This window comes from Podarcis tiliguerta (assembly GCF_965153285.1).
Source record: "Podarcis tiliguerta genome assembly, chromosome: 5".
NCBI lineage: Eukaryota > Metazoa > Chordata > Lepidosauria > Squamata > Lacertidae > Podarcis > Podarcis tiliguerta.
In genome coordinates, this window is record NC_139538.1 from 8850871 (window position 1) to 8870261 (window position 19391).

General features: G+C 45.7%; 1 protein-coding gene across 11 annotated transcripts in view; it reads left to right on the top strand.

The window, feature by feature from the left end:
• The window catches only part of MCF2L2 (MCF.2 cell line derived transforming sequence-like 2), a 206138-nt gene that overhangs the window by 21722 nt on the left and 165025 nt on the right, over positions 1-19391 (top strand). For 9 of the 11 annotated variants that reach the window (XM_083441929.1, XM_083441932.1, XM_083441938.1 and 6 more), the window contains one exon: positions 17614-17697. In XM_083441929.1, the coding sequence (XP_083298055.1) occupies positions 17614-17697 (84 nt within the window). Of the gene's footprint in view, positions 1-2260; positions 2414-17317; positions 17492-17613; positions 17698-19391 lie in introns of those variants that run through there. The other 2 variants (XM_083441934.1, XM_083441937.1) reach the window with 2 other exon arrangements.

A 19391-nucleotide genomic window follows, 5' to 3' on the forward strand; every position in this document is an offset into this window, starting at 1 on the left:
TAATTATTAATTTTTCGGAGCTCCCCATGGTCTGGTTCTCTGAAGCATATCTCCACATCTCAGTCCTGCTTCTCCTCATTGTTTCCATATTTTCCACATCTCGATTTTGACGCTTTATAATATTCTGTCCCTGAGTCCAGGATTCTCAGTCATGTCAAACATCATATACTTTCATCTGTCGAATACAGCTTTATTAGTATATATTTTTCCAACTGTCTTTTTATCAGCGCAGCTTCCTCTGGCTCCATTCCAATCCAGGATGTTGTCCAAATCTGTTAACTTCAAAAATCTTTTTGTTAATGTATGCTTACCTTGGAGAAATAATTAGATTTCCCCCCCCCCAGCAGTAAAGAGATTGTTCTAAGTAGAAGAAGTATTGTCATAGATTGTGGGGGTGTAGGATTTTGATTAATTGGGATATAGATAAAAATACAAGCTGCTGAACTGTGCCAGGCAAGGAATCCCTGGGCTGGCTTATGCAAACCAACCTGGCCAGGCTAGTGAAGAACAAAGCCAAAATACATTGATGGCCCATCTTAAAGGAATCCGTTGGCCTGGGTAGACATATATTGCCAAGGTGGTGGGGTATGTGTTTGAAGTGGCAGGAAAATGTGTGTTTTTTAGCAAGATGTTCTGGGAAGAAGGTGGAGAAGAAAGAATGGGATCCATCTTGGGCAGGTTGGCTGAAGGCTGGATGGGAGAGAGATGCCTTGGACTCCAGGGCTGCACTGCTGTGGGGAACACGCCCCTCTTGAAATGACCATGCTGTAAGATCTGGACTCCCTCCATGCAGACTGTAGGTGTAAATAGGTGAATAAACCACATTTCTTAAAGCTACGACAATCTCTGCTGTGACTCAATTATCCAAAGCAGTGGTTCCCAGTTAGGGGTCCGGGGACCCCTGGGAGTCCACGCAACACACCCAGGGGGTCCGTGGCACCATCCCCTGCCAGGGACTCACTTATCTTGTTAATTACACAGAGAAAGCTACAGTGATGATACATGGCTCACCCAGCCTCTGCTCGTGACCAGGACCTGCTTGCTGGCAGGGGAAAACCTTGTGAAACAGTTGCTGGATGGCAAGTGAGCTGGGATCGGGCTAAAACCCCAGACAGTTTCTTGAGGCTCTTGCAATTGGAGGGGGCAGAGAGAGAGAGCACGAGAGAGTGCAAATGGCTTGCTCCACGGGGTGGATTCACATGCTTATCATTATTAAAATGTCTGTTTTGTTGTCTGTATTTTAGTATATCTAAAATCCTTTGCTTATTAGGGCCCCACATTTTCTTCAGAAAATTGTTTTGCACGGGTAACTACCATAGAGTTATCAAAATTTTCAGAAGTAGGGGGTCCGTGGCTTAGCTTTTGAAAAATAAGGGATCCTCAGTAATTAACTAAATGGGAACCACTGCTCCAAAGGAACACACACCCTGGGTGAGTGCCTGGAATCCATTGAAATCTTGCTACCACTCAGTAGGGCGTGGGAGTGGCACCCAACTTTTCTAACATTATCATTATCATCATCATCATCATCTTTTATTATTTACCTTCTATGCAAGTGTCTCAAGGCGATGTACAAACAGCAAAATCCAGGAAAAACATGGAGAAGGCCCGGCACATATACAGTGCTACCTCAAGTTGCGTTCCGCTCTAGTTACGGAATTTCAGCTTACGAACGCGACCAACCCGGAAGTGTTTACTTCCAGGTTCACCACGTGCGCGTGCGCAGAAGCGATCTGCACGCTTTGCACATGCGCAGAAGCATTTGATCATGCCTCGCACATGTGCGGAAGAGGTGCTCTAGTTGCAGACTTTTTGGGGTGCAAACAGCGCCCCAAAATGGATTAAGTCCGCAGCTAGAGGTACTACTGTATTTAAAATACAATACAAAATAGACACCCATGGCAGAGACCCATTCATGCTGGTGGAGGTGTCTTCAATTGCAGCAATAAATAAATGTTAATTCAGGGAGAGTATGCGCCTATAGGAAGTCCTAAGCCTTGCACCAGGATGCTTTAAAGTACATGGGATATCCCTTAAGCCCTCTTGAGAGGATGCCCCCTGTGTCAAACCGCTTGCTAAGCCCAAATCCAGGGATTGTCCCTTGGAAGGCAGCACCGGCACTCTGCAGCCAGTGCATCCCTGCTGGAAGAAGAGAGGAAAGAGCGAGAGGCCAGCCCTCCCCACGCGAGCTGCCTGCTTCCTCCGCCTCACCACCAGCGACACTCCAGCCAGCCAGCCAGACAAAACAAGGCAGGACATGCCAGAGGCTGTGTGAAAAAAAGGCTGTCTAGAGGCACTCTTTAAAAACTGCTCTGTTTGTTTGGTTTTCTTAAATGGACCTTTTGCACTGAAGCGATGGTGGCGGCTTGGAAAAAACAGCAGGGAAGAGAATTGGATCTCTTCAAGCTAACAGGTTGGCTTTTTGTGTGGCGGTGGGTGGGTGTGCACAAAATAAAGAATGCCTTTTGCAGCACCGAACTTTTAAAAGGCACCGCTGCATTGTGTAGTCTCTGCATGTCGCAGAGGGCAGGGTTTGTTTTTTTAAATATAAAGATATATTTCAGAAGCTGCTTCAAAACGCAGTCCAGCCCTGCTGTTCGTCCCTTCCTTCTCCATCTCTCTCTCCCCACTGGTTCTGCTACAGCTAACAACTTCCTTTATTTCTAGAGAATGCTTTATGGGGAACGATTGAGGTCACCCAGCATGTTTGAGCCCTGAGAGGACATAATCCTACCTTTGCCATGCAGCCTGTTTCCGAGTGGGTGGGTGGGCTTTTAGGGGATTGATGGGCATAGATTGTGCTGTTTGCTTTGAATGACTTCATTGCCGGCGTAATAGGATCAAAGCAGTGGGCACTGTTGTTTGGGGTTGCTTCCTGGCTGCTCAGAATGGACCGAACCCACTTAGTCCCTGTAAGGTTTTTGTAGTGGCAGAGAGAATCAGTTGAATTGAGCGGAAGACCTGTGGCATCTCACCCTGTACGGAGCAGCGATCCTGATCAGATTTAAGCAGCAGTAAGTTCCATTTGAACTCCATGGGATTTAACTACAGAGTCTGAACCCACACATAGGATCAGGGTTTAATAACGTCCACAGCGTTAAGCGTAGCTGATAATAAGTCACAGAGAAGTCAGATCAGACCACTGGAGACTTCCATAGATTATTGTGAAATGAATTTTTCAATGGGAACATTGCCAAGGATTTTCTTTGTTCCTAGGTTTCAGGAAACTCCACATCCCTTCTATGCAAATGCAGAGCAATTTGCAATTTTCTTTTATAAATATTTTGCAGCTCAGGCTATGATTCTGTATAAATAAAAAAAATCATTTTAACAGAATAGAGGAGGAAAACTGCTGCGAGAACAGTGTCATATCCTCTATTTCAGCAAGGGAATTCTTGGAGGTTGTCCGGCAGCATTCTTGCACTGCAACAGTTGTCTGCAAGATGGTAAATTAATTTGTTCCCTTTCTCCTTTCAGCAATGTGAAATAGTTCAGAATAGAATTAATATGGTTTTTACTTAAGGCAGGCAGGCAGATGCTGTGTTTTAACACAGCCAATGGCAATATTGGAGTTATATTCTCTTGCACAATCTTGCCCGTGCAAAATATTTTTCCCCCCAGTATGAAACATGGACCATCTCTCCGTGTCTTTTGTGAGGCTGATGGCATTCATCTTTTCAAATGTGCTCTCATTTCAGTTCCAGCAGATAATGAATAGAGGCAGCGAGTTGGGATACTACACACAGAGAAATATTCAGTATGCTCACAACGTGCACTTTACGTATGCATCACTTGTTGTGATGTATTTGGGGGGCCGCTTTGTTATAAAATACAGACGTACAGCTAGGGCATGGAGGGGAGGAATACGAGACTTATCTATATAAGTCTGAGAAAGCTGTCAGTTCAAAACTTATGATGAAGGCACTGTTCTCCCTAATTAGATTTGTGTGATTGCTTTGCAATATAGCAAACATTCAACCATTCTGAAATAATGTGAAAACACAAAATTTCCACTCATGTAAAAGAAAGAGAGAGAAGAGAAAGAAAGAAAGATTTGAACCCTTATCTCAAATGCACTTACTTTCCACAGGCAGGGAGTATTTGACATACATGTTACCATGTGATTCTCCACTTGCATTCTGAAATTGTGCACTCACAAGTGGCCTGTACCATGTGCTTTTCTCTGTGCATATCAGCACTCCATCAGTGTTTTATGCAGTGATGACGGCTGACTTCCTAACAGGGCTGGCCTATCCATGATATGAGGCAGACTGAGGCAGCCACCTCTGGTGGCAGAATCAAAGGGGTGCAAACCCCCTCCCTAGCGCTAGAGAGCTGAAGAGAAGCGACTGTGGCAATTTCCAGGTTCTGGCGAGTTCTGCAAAAGGCTGACCTGGAGGCACCCACAAATGTTGTGAGATCAAGGTGCTAATGCTGTTGTTCTTCAGGGTTTCATGTTCTCAATGGGGGTCTCCTGAAGTTAAAGGAAACATAGGGAAATGGATGCAAGTTATCTCAAACACACATGCATGTAAGTGTTTGCAGATGGAAGCTGAGGTGCCATGCAGTGCACAGTCTGTCATGTTAAAGCATTGTAGCTGCCAATGTATTTTTTGTACTATGGTCTAAACTGCTGAGCCTAGTACTTGCCAATCACAAGGTTGGCGGTTCGAATCCCCGTGATGGGGAGAGCTCCTGTTGTTCGGTCCCTGCTCCTGCCAACCTAGCAGTTCGAAAGCACATCAAAGTGCAAGTAGATAAATAGGTACCACTCCGGTGGGAAGGTAAACGGCGTTTCCGTGTGCTGCTCTGGTTTCGCCAGAAGTGGCTTAGTCATGCTGGCCACATGACCCGGAAAAACTGTCTGCGGACAAACGCCGGCTCCCTCGGCCTGTAAAGCGAGATGAGCGCTGCAACCCCAGAGTTGTTTGCGACTGGACTTAACTGTCAGGGGTCCTTTACCTTCATAATGTTATAGTAGGGCAGTTGTGTTTCTCTAGTTAGCATAAAAGGTAAAGGTAAGGGACCCCTGGCGGTTATGTCCAGTCACAGACGACTCTGGAGTTGCGGTGTTCATCTCGCTTTACAGGCCAAGGGAGCCCGTGTTTGTCCACAGACAGTTTTTCCGGGTCATGTGGCCAGCATGACTAAGCCACTTCTGGCGAACCAGAGCAGCGCACGGAAACGCCGTTTACCTTCCCGCTGGAGCGGTACCTATTTATCTACTTGCACTTTGAGTGTGCTTTTGAACTGTTAGGTTGGCAGGAGCTGGGACTGAGCAACGGGAGCTCACTCCATCGCAGGGATTCGAACCGCCGACGTTCTGATCGGCAAGCCCAAGAGGCTTAGTGGTTTAGACCACAGCACCACCCTCATCCTCTAGTTAGCATAACTTAAACCAAAACAACAAGATTCCTCTTGGGTTTTGAATCGAAGAAAGACAGGACTGTTGAAGGATAAACAAATTCAGCATATAAGAGGCAGAGTAGAGCCTTTAGCAATATGAAACAGCTGGATATTCAATGAGGTGATACTGTATTGTAATTGGGGTATCTCACACATGTCCCTATTTTCATGTGTAAAATACTGAAGCGCATGAAATTGGAAGTGAAAATTGTATGTAAAATTGCTAAACATGCATACATGAAAAAATGAGGGGAAGCATCATCTGCGATCCTAAATAAACTTGCCAGGGAGTAAGCCCCATTGAACTTAATGGGACTTACTCCTGAGGAAATCTATGTAGGCTTGCATAGTATGCCTGCATTTCGTAGAAAATGAATTTTCTAATACACACGAACTCAGTCATTGGAAAACTCTCTCACCGTAAGGCGGTTGGATTTGGAAAAAGTGACCAGAGCAGTTTTCTTCCCACAAAAGTATGAGCTAAGCTGAAACCGATTCAGCAGCTGGCCTGGATTAGTAAAGCACACCCTGAGCAGAACAGAGGGACAGCAGCAAATGAAGCCATATCTGTACGGCCAGCACCATAACTCAGCAAGGCTGGGCATTAGCCAGGACCCTGTGGTGGGCAAAGGGTCCACTCTGCTGAAAACAATATATTCTTAGTTTTGTGCCAGGAGCACATGAGAAGTTCAGAGGTCAATGTAAGACTCCTTCCCTACCCCAAATAACCCACATGTCCCAAAGGAGTTGGAAGGGGATGTGCTTAATCTCCCCTTTGTGCAGGATATTCTCTTCAGTGCTGTGGAGCACATCTGGATCTTAGTGAGACATGAAGTCTGACATGAAGTGAGGGAGCATTTCTGCTCCCTCCAGCACTCACACACACCCTGTATTGATTTATTAATCATATAATATGACTTCTGCTTTAATGGTGAGGTCTAATTTATTTTTTAGTTGTTGCTTTGTTGAAAGTGTTGTACAGATTGTAATTGTTTCACTGATGATTTGTTAATTATTCTATTTGATTTATGCTGCGTTTGCATAGCTGTCAACGTTTCCCCTTTTTAAAGGGAAATTCTCTTATTCCGAATAGGATTCCTCACAAGAAAAGGGAAAAGTTGACAGCTATGTGTGTTTGTGGTGTTCTGTCATGTTATAATTACTTATTGTTTGGAAGCTGCTTTGGGATTCATTTGAATGAAAAGCGGCATAGAAATACAACCAACCAACCAATCACATGTTCTACCAAATTGACCTGCGAGGCTGTTTTCCCTAAAGCACGTGACGATCACAAATGAAGCAGACACATGGTCGGCGCTTTCTGTTATGTACTGAAGTTCTCACCCTGGGCCAGCAGGGGAATACTGTAGATAGTTTTCACTCAGGTCCGCATATGCAAATAAGGAATTGAAAGTGATGTTCAGTGATTGTATAGTTACAGAAAGTTGTTACTGTTGCTTTGTAGTTGAGCTCTATATAAGCAAGTTGGCTGAACCCTTCAGCCCAGTTCTGTTCTGGCCTGTGAATAAACAAGAGCTGTCTGAAGAATCGCTGTGTCGTCTGATATGTTCACCCACAACTTAACACTTTCCTTGCAGCAAAGAGCTTTGACAGCCTTTGCTGAGCATAGGACAGGCAAAGCCCCTTGAGCTGTTGTCCCCAAGCACCCAACATCCAGCTGGCTGTCAGATGCTGGGGAAATGCTGGGCAAGGGACTTTGGCAAGTGGATGAAGCCACTTGCTAATCAATCAATCCGCTGATGCCATAATGATGTCATGTGATTGACAGGTGGATTGTCCCACCCACCTGTCAAAGTTCTCCTGCTGGGTTGGGGACAGATAGTGATATATCCCATTGGTCCAAAAAGGTTCCCCACCCCTGCAGTAATCTCTTTGCAATGCCACCATTACCCTTGGGAAGGCTGACATACAACAGGTACCTCTTTCATAATGTTGTATGCCACCCCAACCTCCAAGCCGTGTGGGATTCCAAAGGTGATTTCCCAGGGCTTGTATTTTCCTTAGAATGAGAGACAGCAGAGACTGTGGTGCCTTTAGGATATATGGTTTATTTACACACACATACAACCTGAGCCTGCCATGGAGGGCTTCACCGTATTAACACTCTCAGAGGGTCTTGCTTCCCCCATAGCTATAGCCTTGCTTTGAAACAGAAATCAAGCATCACTCTGTCTCTCTGGCTTCCCAGCCTACTGCTTCCAGCTTCTAGCTGGAGGAGAGCGCCTTTGGGGGTGAGGTGAAGCTGTTGGAAGGCTGCAGTCCCATCCATAGCAATACTTTGAAATGAGTAATTCTCAGCTTACTCATATTTCTGCAGTAAGCTCAGTAACAGCAATACCAATGAAAGCCTTTGCCTTGTTTGAGTATTTAGCATACACAGATAGAGAGAAAACAGTATGCTTTGTTGTTGTTTAGTCGTTTAGTCGTGTCCGACTCTCCGTGACCCCATGGACCAGAGCACGCCAGGCACCTCTGTCCTCCACTGCCTCCCGCAGTTTGGTCAAACTCATGCTGGTAACCTCGAAAACACTATCCAGCCATCTCATCCTCTGTCGTCCCCTTCTCCTTGTGCCCTCCATCTTTCCCAACATCAGGGTCTTTTCCAGGGAGTCTTCTCTTCTCATGAGGTGGCCAAAGTATTGGAGCCTCAGCTTCAGGATCTGTCCTTCCAGTGAGCACTCAGGGCTGATTTCCTTAAGAATGAATGCGTTTGATCTTCTTGCAGTCCATGGGACTCTCAAGAGTCTCCTCCAGCACCATAATTCAAAAGCATCAATTCTTTGGCCATCAGCCTTCTTTATGGTCCAGCTCTCACTTCCATACATCACTACTGGGAAAACCATAGCTTTTACTATACGGACCTTTGTTGGCAAGGTGATGTCTCTACTTTTTAAGATGCTAACAGTATGCTAAGCCCTGCTAAAAGCTGTGGTTGGAATAATTATCCTTTTCTTACTCCCTCTTCCCTACACTGCAAGGCTGGCTCAACCATTGGGCAGAGTGAGGCAGTCACTTTGGGCAGCTGGTTTTGGGTATCATGAAAGGGCAGCCTGCTGTTAGTTGTTTTAATTCATCAATATTGTGTTTTTACTCCCAGTGAGAGACGCTTGTGGGATTTTCTGCCTCGGGTGCCAAAATAGCTAGACCAGTCTTGGATGTGTCTATATGTCTTGGTAGGGAGTCATCGCTCACTATTCTGCTTCAGGCAGCAAATGTCTTCTTGGCCGGCCGTATCACACAGACGGAATAGAAGCCGAAGCTCTATGTTAGGAGGATGATCAGCTGAAACACTGATCCAGATTCAACCTTACAGGCAGAGGATTTTCCTTGTGATTAAATGCAAAAAAACCCACCCCCAACAGCCCTATCATTAGATACGGCTTCTGCCCGTGTATGCTAACTGGGTCACGTTTTTTCTCCATCCGCCTGCCCCCACCGGGAGCTTTGCAGAATAAGCTGTGCTCATAACCTCTCCTCCCCTTGCCAGAGCAGCATTTGGATTCCCTGCTACCAGCCTGCAGATCTCGTGTCCCAGGCTGGGCAAGCGAAGCAGAAATAGCAATTTACCATCAGCATCCCCCGGGCAGCTCCTGCTTCCTTTATTTTAACACCTCTGCAGTGCTTCTTTCACCACGACTTGGCCTTCAGAGCAAGAGTCACTGAGCCATGGTAATCTGCCAGCTGCAATTTGTGACTTGTTTCCGCTAGAGCAAAGGGGGGGGGGGGGGATTCTGCCACTGACTGTACTTGTAGGGCAGAGATGGGGACATATCAAGCCCGGGGCCAAGATGTGGCCCTCCAGGTCTTGCCATTTGGTCCTTGGGAATCTCCCCAAAGTGTACCAACTCCCTGGGCTACATCCTTCTCTGGACCTTCTTTGCACCGTAAGAAGGTTAGAAGAGGCTCCTGGATCAGGCCTATGGCCCACCCAGCCTAGCATCCCATTCTCACCCTGATCAACCACATGCCTGTGGGAAACCCAAGAAGATTTCCCCCTCCTGTGGTTTCCAGCAACTGGTACTCAGAAGCATCGCTGTCTCCCATTGGTGGAGTCAGAGCCCATGGCTACTAGCCACCCTTGAGTGTTTTTGCCTGGGGAGAATGCTGTTGCACTTAGGTCATAGAATCATAGAGTTGTAGAGTTGGAAGGGACCCCTAAGGGTCATCTAGTCCAACCTCCCACAGCGGAGGTCCCATAGACATCTGGTTGGCCCCTGTGAGCAGGGCTGGCCCAAGACATTTTGGCGCCTGAGATGAACCACAAAATAGCACCCTCCCACCCCACCTCCAGGGATGATGAGGTGGTTGAAGATCTACATGAGGAACAAAGAGGGAATAAATATCTACATTGGGAACAAAGGCGAGGGAATCAAATCAACCTTACCGGATGGCTGACACAGGAGAAATGGGGCCCACTCTGAATCTGGAGCAGCAGGAACAGTAGGCAGGGAAGAGATAAGTCTGGAGGTCCTGCAGGATTGCCCAGTGGCATCTCTCAGCAACCAGTGACCCAGACTTGAGGAAGAGCAGTGGACCATGGATTTCTATAGCAGACATTGGGTTTTGGGAGCTACCTAATTCCAAGGACAATTCAAGGATCAGAGTTTTGGGTTCACATTCATGTGGCCAAATGCTTGCTGAATCAAGCTCATCACGCCCTCCTAATGCATCTCAGTCAAAATGTCTTGAGGTGGCCTATCCAAACCCAAGGAACTGTTCTCAAGTGGCATCCAATCTCCACGGAGAGCCTCAACACAGACAAATGCATGATTCCGCGCTGCAGACCGTTCCTCTCGCCTGCTCCTTGGGAATGAGTCACGTAATCAGATTATTCCTGTTGATCTTATTAACAAGTTCATTGATCTGTTGTGTGTTTATTCTGAGTCAGTTAACTCTTCTTCTACTTGATTGAAATGACTAAGCTTAAGAGACCAGGCAAAAGATCCATAACGGGCGTAGCACCATTTGCCGGCGCCTGGGCAGCTGCGCACACATACGGCAGGTGGGGGCAGAGGGTGCCCATTCAGCCCAGGCTGAGACAGGGCACAGAGGGTGCTCTTCACCCCCTGCTCCCCCGCCACCAAAGGGCAGGTGCTTGCACACCAGGTGGGGCACAGAGGGTGCATGCCACATATCTCTGCGGGTGATGCCTGGTTCACACACACCCCAGATTGTGCACCCAGGGCATTGCCCGTCCTGCCCTACCACGCTATACCACTGATCCATGATTAGGAATATTTCACCTCATTCACTTACCAGGGCAAGGATTCTCCCATCAGTTGCCAGTGACATCATCGCTCCTGCTTTGAGCTTTTCTCCCCCTGCATTACTTCTCCACCACACAACAGCTGGGCACTGTGGACAGCCAACACATGCACTCATGTACACACAGTGCACACAGCTACCAGTAGGGAGAACGGGTTGCAATGAAGCACAGAAAGGGTGCATAGGAAGTGGGTGATGAACCATCAGCCCATAGCTAGGCTGAGTCTCGTGCAGAACAAAGATGTCTCAGTGTTCTGCTGTGGCTCAGCTGGTCTTTAATTAAGCAATAAGGCATTGCCCTGTCAATCGGCTGCACACAGTTCGGTCTTTCTCTCCAGCTGGTCATCTTTCTGGCAGTCATTTGGAGGCCATTAACATATAAATGAGTTTGGTTATGTTGAGGAGCAGGAGGGGGCAGCAGGACAAGATGATATTCACTGTCGTGCACTTGGCTGCAGTTGCAGTGACCACATGTCCTGCTTCACAGAGGAGAGTCGTCTGTTTGAAGGGCTGTTCAGTCTGAGTCTCATTTAGAAAGCTAAGAAGGGAGAACAGGAGGGGCTTTGAAGATGCCCATCACCAGATAGTACCTAGATAGTAAGACTGAGCAGGCACACAGGTCATGTGGTCACAGCCTTCCCTACTATTTTGAGATCATTTTTTATTTACATTATACTTTGCATTTCTAAATTTGCATCTGTACACAACTATACATCGGTACCTGGTTGACAGCTGGAACAGAATGCAAGACTAGATGGGCTTTTGGTCTTATCCAGCACGGTTCTTATTATTTTTTTGAAAAAATTAGCATGGGCATATTCCATGGGAATCTCTTCTGCCCTCTTTTTTGCTGAAACTTTCCCCTTTTTCGGCTATGTGTATGTGGCTACCATAGTTGCAGCTTCTGTTCCTTGTGCAGTGCTCGGGCTGCCCTACCATTAGACAGAGTGAGACAGCCCCTCAGGTGGCAGATGCTGGGTAGCAGCAATGGCACACACACACACGCACAGAGGCTGTTTTTCCTGAGCCCCCAGCCGCCCCCCTCTGTTGGATGATAGAGCCTGCTGCATTCAGGTGTGGTGGAAGAGACATAAAGCAGCAAGCACATAGAGCTGAAGGAGGAAGTTGGAAGAGCGGCTCTCTTTCCCACTTCCTCTTTTGGTTCTTTGTGCTTTTCAAGGCTCAGATTAATTCTGCCATATTTGACTTTTACCTGGATTCCTTGGGAAAGTGAAGGGTGTTCTCACACGTGCTTTCTCTCTTTCTGTTTCTGGGGGAGATGGAGGAATGGGGACCAGAGAGGGTGTCGCTCACAGCACCTGCTCAGAAATCCAGATATGCTCACAGGCCTAAAATGGTCGGTGACCCCTTAGTTTATCAAAATGACCCTTGAGATCCCTTGAATAAATGCCTCCCATTGTCACTGAATTAACCTTCTTCCTCTTTCCACTTCCAGCGTCTTCTTCAGAATTGGGGGGGAAAATGATGGAAGGGGGAAATGAGTCTGTGCAAAATAAATTAAACGATAGCGTGCTTAACTTCATTTTGAGTAGGGAATTGGGAAGCTCAGCTGTATAACTCTTTGCTCCGGGGGATTAGATGGTTATCACTTATGCTTCTGAACTGGACAGAAGAGTGCTATCAGCCAGATGGGACATGGTAATTGCTTCTTCCTTTTTCTTTAGTGCCATAGCAAAGCAAGCATGCTAAAAGATGCTTCACTTCATTTCTGCAAACCTGGTTTTGCAACTGAGCATGCGCTTTACAGGGAGCTACAGCTGATCTTTCACATGCAGTGGGTTTTATTCAAGGCTGGAATCAGTATCTGGTACTGATACTGATTCCAGCCTTGGCATGAGAAATAAATACATTCACAGATTTAAAAACAGGTCTCATTTGTGCAGCACGTTTCTTAGGTGCACATTTACCAGTTCTACAAATGCACACCTTTGAAAAATATAAGACAGTATACAACTTGTCTCTCTGTTTATTCCATTTATGTTGCATCTCGAGGTTGATGAGAGATGTTGATCAGGGAGGTGTGTCAGAAGAAGAAGGAACTGATATGCATTAGTGCCTAAGTGGTTATATTATGTGTTTTTTGTAACTTTTGTTGTTTTAGTTTGTTTCACACTGCTTTGAGATATCTTTGTATATTTAGTGGTATAGAAAAACAGCCTAAATAAATATAGTAAAATAAATATTGCAGCTAGAATTCCAGTTTCCTTTCCATTTTTCTACTTGATGGTTATTTATGATGTCTTTTGTTTGTTTCTTAAGTTGTTGCTGTTTATCAGTTTTGTGCCTCGCACTGATGTAGCTGCTTCGAGCATCTTCTGGCAAGACTCTGTGACCCCAAACACAATATCATAAATCACAGTTCCCGGCTCGCAACTCAGGCTAATTTTACTCTGCCGTTGCTTAAATGCACAGTCAGCAGCTTCCCTGAGCCCTTAATTCCACTGAGTAACTTTTCCATATTAATAAAACACACTATTGTGTATGTGTGTGGGGGGCTGGCCTTGATATGTCACTCTTGACGGATTGCATTGAAACACTTAAGCTGTGACAACCCCCACATCGCCCCTCCCCTCCCTTGTATTAATTCTTGCACACATTATGATAATCCAGCATGCAGAAGGCAATTTGCTTGCTAAATGACCCAGATTTTCTCCACAGTCGTATGGTGAGTGGGATAGTAGGACAAAGTAAGGATCTCCTGAACCCTTACATCCCAGCTTAATTGTTGAAATCATCTGGTGAAGCGCTGATAGTTGTCCCCCACGTTATGGAGACCTGACCAACCTTAGCTAGAAGTCGGATGTTTGGTGTCACCAGCCCTGTGCTATGAAATACTCTTCCGGCCGAGATTAGACAGGCAGACTCTCTCTATTAACTTTCGGGTGTCTCTTAAGGATCTTTTTAATGCCCAGAGGTCATCTAGTCCAACCCTCTGCACTGCAGGAGTGGCAGTGAAAGATTCCCTGAGGAATTTGCCAGGCGGACGGTGAGATCAGGGATGAATGAGTGTGCGAAGGACGGGGAGAGCAGGATGGGAAAGGCACCGTCAGGAGTCATGACACGCGTCAGCCTGACAAAGTGGGCAGATTACGGAACAGGGCTCTTTACCTGGCAGGCTCCAGTCCCCTAACCCCCACCTGAGAGCCCACCAGCACTGCCCCACATACCTGTTTGGCCTCTTGTCCTGGAAAGAAAAGAGCAGCGATTGGGAGAAAAGGAGCAGCAACAGCTATGACTTCAGTTTGGGGCTGCAGTTAGGAAGGCAGGAAGCTGCTCTATAAATGAGTCATATTCCTGGTCTATCTAGCTGAGCATTTGTTATGTACTGAAGTTCTCACCCTGGGCCAGCAGGGGGATACTGTAGATAGTTATGCAAATGAAGGATCGAAAGTGACGTTCAGTGATTGGATAGTTTTAGAAAGTTGTTACAGTAACAAGGTACTGGAGCTCTATATAAGCAGGCTGACTGAGCCCTTCAGTTCAGTTCTGTTCTGGCCTCTGAATAAAGAAGAGCTGTTTGAAGAATCACTGTGTCGTCTGATATGTTCACCCACAACTTAACAGTATTGTCTACACAGACCGGCAGAGGCGCCAAAAGGTTTCAGACTGGGGATTTCTCCTAGCCCTACCTGGAAAGGCCGGGGATCGAACTTGAGGCCTTCTGCACGCAAATTAGATGCTCTGCCACTGAGCCATGGCACCTTCCTCTATGCTGGATGTGTGAGAGAGAGAGGATGAGAGAGGGTGTTTTCAGTTTCTCAGTCTGTCTGGGTCTTCCTCTTCTCTCTGTATGTGTGTGAGGGAGAGAGAAGGAGGCTGCATTGCCCACAGGCTCAGTTCCTTGAGAGAGTGCTTGTCCGCTGTGCTCAGTTCTGTCGCCACATTATTTGCTAGCTCGTTTTCTTATTTGAGAGATTTCTGTCCCATCCTTCAGGTAGAACCTTTCAGAGCGGCCAGCAAGGTAGAGTGCCTAGGGGTCTTCTTTTACAGGGAGCAATCCTGTAATTTGAAGGGCTGCCCCATTTAAGTCTGCTTTGAAGAGAGAGCAAGCAGCAACGTGTTATATTTCTGTTTAAATCATTCCACTTAAGAATTTCCAAACTTGCATCTGTGTGTATAAATTAGCACAACCAAATTTTGTGTAGATTTGTGTCCTTTTTGTGGTGCCACAATTCCTCTTTTTGGGCAATGTGCAAATCCCCTCTACCCCCCCCCCCCATAACAGGGTTAAGCATGGTAGCAAGATATACCATTAAGGCACCAAAAATGTTACTAAGCATTGTTGTTGTTGTTGTTTAGTCATTTACTCGTGTCCAACTCTTCGTGACCCCATGGACCAGAGCACACCAGGCACTCCTGTCTTCCACTGCCACCCGCAGTTTGGTCAGACTCATGTTTGTAGCTTCGAGAACACTGTCCAACCATCTCATCCACTGTCGTCCCCTTCTCCTTGTGCCCTCCATCTTTCCCAACATCAGGGTCTTTTCCAGGGAGTCTTCTCTTCTCATGAGGTGGCCAAAGTATTGGAGCCTCAGCTTCAGGATCTGTCCTTCCAGTGAGCACTCAGGGCTGATTTCCTTCAGAATGGAGAGGTTTGATCTTCTTGCAGTCCATGGGACTCTCAAGAGTCTCCTCCAGCACCATAATCCAAAAGCATCAATTCTTTGGCAATCAGCCTTCTTCATGATCCAGCTCTCACTTCCATACATCACTACTGGGAAAACCATAGCTTTTACATTACGGACCTTTGTTGGCAGGTCTACTTTGTTGGCCTACTAAGCGTTAGGAGACAACAAAGATGCAGTCAAATGAAAGATCTTCAGTTGGTGCCCAAAATATATCAGTCGTAATGCCCGTCAAGCTTCCCTGGGATGTTTGGGGTGCCACAACTGAAAAGGCTTTGGCACCCAGTTTTCTTCTGAAGGGATCTTATTTTTTTAGTTTATTTTTTTAGTTATTGCTTTGCTAGCAGTGTTTTATAGATTGCGGTTGTTTCAGTGAAGACTACTCTGAATGATTTATGCTATATTTGTGATGTTCTCTCACGTTCTATCATGCTATTGTTATTTATCGTTATGGTTTGGCATTCATTTGACTGAAACGCGGCATAGGAGTATAATAAATCAAATCTTCAATGCTCAGGCAGGTACATAATGCATGTGTGTAACATGACGTATAATCTGTGGCTTGGTTCACTATTTCGAGTTATATACCTTGCCCATTTGGGGGGCTCCATGCTCTCATGCGGGTCACGGAAGACAAACGCCCCGGGTTTGGGCTGCAACATGTTGGAGGGTATGGATTTGTTTTCTGTTTTCTGACTGCGAAACAGCCATCGGCTGGATTGTGTTGTGGTTTGTCAGGAGCGGATATCATGTCTGGTACTGATGTCGCTGATATTGCTTGGCGACAGTAACCTGCTTGTAAGCGCATGCAATTCTTGTACACCTAAGATGAACATAACATTTTCCCGTTAGCTCTCCCCTGGAAAGGGCCTCACCCAGGGACCAGCATTTTTTTGTTCCAAGAGCTGGCAACTCTATCTACTTCATCTTTTATCCTTTTCCTACAAAATTCCTTTGGTTAGGAGGGGAAAGCCTTCAATACCAGGGACTAGTCTATTTTTAGAAGCAACCTCATATGAAATATACGTACAGGAGAGTGGGGAGGGGGAACCCAAGCAAAACCACTCCCATTCCTCCAGCAAGCCTGTTAAGTGTTAGTAATAAGATTTCTCTTTCTTTCTTTCTTTCTTTCTTTCTTTCTTTCCTTCCTTCCTTCCTTCCTTCCTTCCATCCATCAGGCAGATTCTCAGGCAACAGGCATGCAACTGGAATGGCCTTTGAGGCCATTACCATTTTAAAAATATAGCTTAAAGTCATTTCTTGTACTTTATGCCATGTGTCTGTGTGTGTGTGTGTGTGTGTGTGTGTGTGTTCACAATGCCTCCCACTTCCTCCTAGGTCGTGTACTCACTATATCTTTAAAGCACACTCAAAACACATCCTTACCCTCAAAGAATTCTGGGCACTGTAGTTTTCCCTGAGCAGAGCTGCAATACCTAGCAACCCTGAGCAAAAATACAGTCCCCAGAATTCTGTGAGGGAAATAATGTGTTTCAAGTTACCGGTACTTTAAAGGTGTAGCATGTGCACAGCCCTAATGCCAATTACTGAGAGCATAAGCTGATGATTTTGTTTTATTTTTATTTTATTTTGGGGTGGAGGTGGGACATTGGTATAAACCCAAAATAAGCATGCAGGGCTGGTGTGCATTCCTTCTCCTGGATTAATCAGCCTTGGGGAGAAGTTGAGCTTTCCCCTCCATCAACTGTTGGCATCTCTATTGGTGAGGACTGTACCAGATTTTCAGAAGCCTGGCTGCAGGGGGAAAAGCAGAGAGGAGAGAAGAATTTGTTGGGCTCATTGTGCGCTCTGTAACTTTCGAAGAATGAAGTGCTTGTTACTCAGAGGGGGGGCAGGCCTGCTTTACCAGTATTTTGCTCAAAAATAGGCAGTGCTGTTTCAAAGGACTGAAAAGGGGCTTTATCTCACGCCTGGACTTAATATAGTCCATGAAGCTCATCGCCCTCAGCTAAGCTGCGATCAGCACTGGCAAAGGCTCAGTTTCTGAAGAGCCCGTTTCTGCAAAACACAAGAGGACAAATGCTGAAAGCAATCAGACTGGAGATGGGACTCTTCTGTCGACGGCACATCACAAGTGCCTGTGCCGTCAAGAGTCATATGACCAAATGAAAGCCTATGGTCAAGTCGAAAAGGTATCTTTCTTTGCGTTGCTGTGGAGATCTGCAAAAGAGCTTCTTCCCAGTTAACAGACTGGAGGTTTCCCTCATTTCCACCACTCCCACTCACTCTCTCTCTCTCTCTGTTTTTTGCGCAGATGAAATCATGCAACAGGAGATCAGGCCTCTCGTTGCTGTGGATATCATAGAACAGCTTCACCGGCAGTTTGCTATCCTGTCAGGTAAGGGTTGGGATTCATTTGTTTTATAGCTCTTGGTAGAACACACCCCTTTAATTGCCCATTGACAGCTAACCAGGAGAAGCTCTGTCGCAGCTGCTAGGTAGGGGCAGGGGCAAAATTGGGTTTGGTTTGCATTTCAGTGCAAACCTACCTAATTCTGTACTTCCTGAAACAGCATTCAAATTCGGTTTGTCATAGGTGACCGGGATACATGAGCCGAAACACAATATCAGTTGATGTTCAAGTGCCTCTGAATTTCATAATGCAGTTCCCCAACCAAAAAAATGTACCCAGAACAGCATATGTTCGGGCGTAAGCCTATGTAAAAACCCATGCTGGTGAAAATAAAATAGAACAATGCATTATACTGGGGAAATTGCTTGTAAAAATATGTATATTCAGCAGAATTGCATTAATATGTGCATACTGGAAGAAAAGGACCCTAAAATGTTGATGAGTTTTAGTGAGGCCCTTGTTTTAAAACATTATAAATTGATGCAATAATGTGGATGGGGGAGGGAGGTTAATGGTTTGTTTTGTCATTGTTTTTATTATGTGTCTGAGATTTACAGATGAAGGGCAGTATAATAATAATAATAATAATAATAATAATAATAATAATAATAAATAATAATAAAATAAATAATAATAATAATAATAATAGTAACAACAACAACAATGCAGAAATGTGAAAAACTGTCCCTACAACCAAAGTCCTAGGTCTCTTGAGCCTCATACCCTAAGATTTAGGGAAAGGGTCTGGGAGCTCTGGGATGGGGAGAAGAACCCAGGTTTCAGCTGAGCAGGTGAGTTGCTTCTTCTTCTGTTGTTTAACAGAAGAATTAGAGGTGAGGATGAGTTGCAGTGAGTGTGGTGCAAATGTGCCTCAACCTTTCCTCATAAGGCTCAGTTTCCAGACCCTTGAGCATCTTGGTCGCCCTCCTCTGCTTACATCCCAGCTGGTCCATATCCTTCAGAAACTGAGGTGCCCAGAATTAATGTATAATTATATTAATATTTAAATGTATGTATGTTTCTAATGTACATAAAGCCTCTGTGAAAAAGATGTATAGCTGGAAGTTAGAGTAAAGCTGTTGCTAAAGCCTTGGTAGATTTTATTGTTTTTATGCCAGGAGAAAAAGGGAATGGCTACCCACCCTCTTCCCATTTCAACATCTTGTAATAACAGCCTGGAATTATGTGCAAATGAGTCCAGTGTGCAGTCTGCACCTATGTGACTGATCCCGTTATGCACACCAGGAGCTTCTGAGACAAACTGTCACCAAAGATATTAGAGGGGATTTCGTTTCCTTGGCTAGCTTTCCTTCCTTTTGTCTTGGAAGTCGGCTTAGTGCCCTGTTTTCCCCTTCAACGGAAAAAGGAAAGCCATATATATATATAGCCGGGATGAATGGATCTAGAGCTCACTCTATCTGCTCAAACCCAGAACTGGAACGCCCAGAGCTCAAAAGCCTAAAAACCATCTTTACGCAAAGGATTTCCACATTTTAGCCCAAATCTGAAAGTGCAGGAAGCAGTGGTGGAATCAGAAAGGAAGGGACCAAAATGCATGTCCTTTCTTCTGTTCTGATGTACTCTTCTTGATGGTATACTCTTCCCTCACTTGAGAAGCAGTCAGTTCCAGGGGCAGCTGTAGAGGCTCAGCTTCCTTGTGAAAACAGAATCCCAGAGAC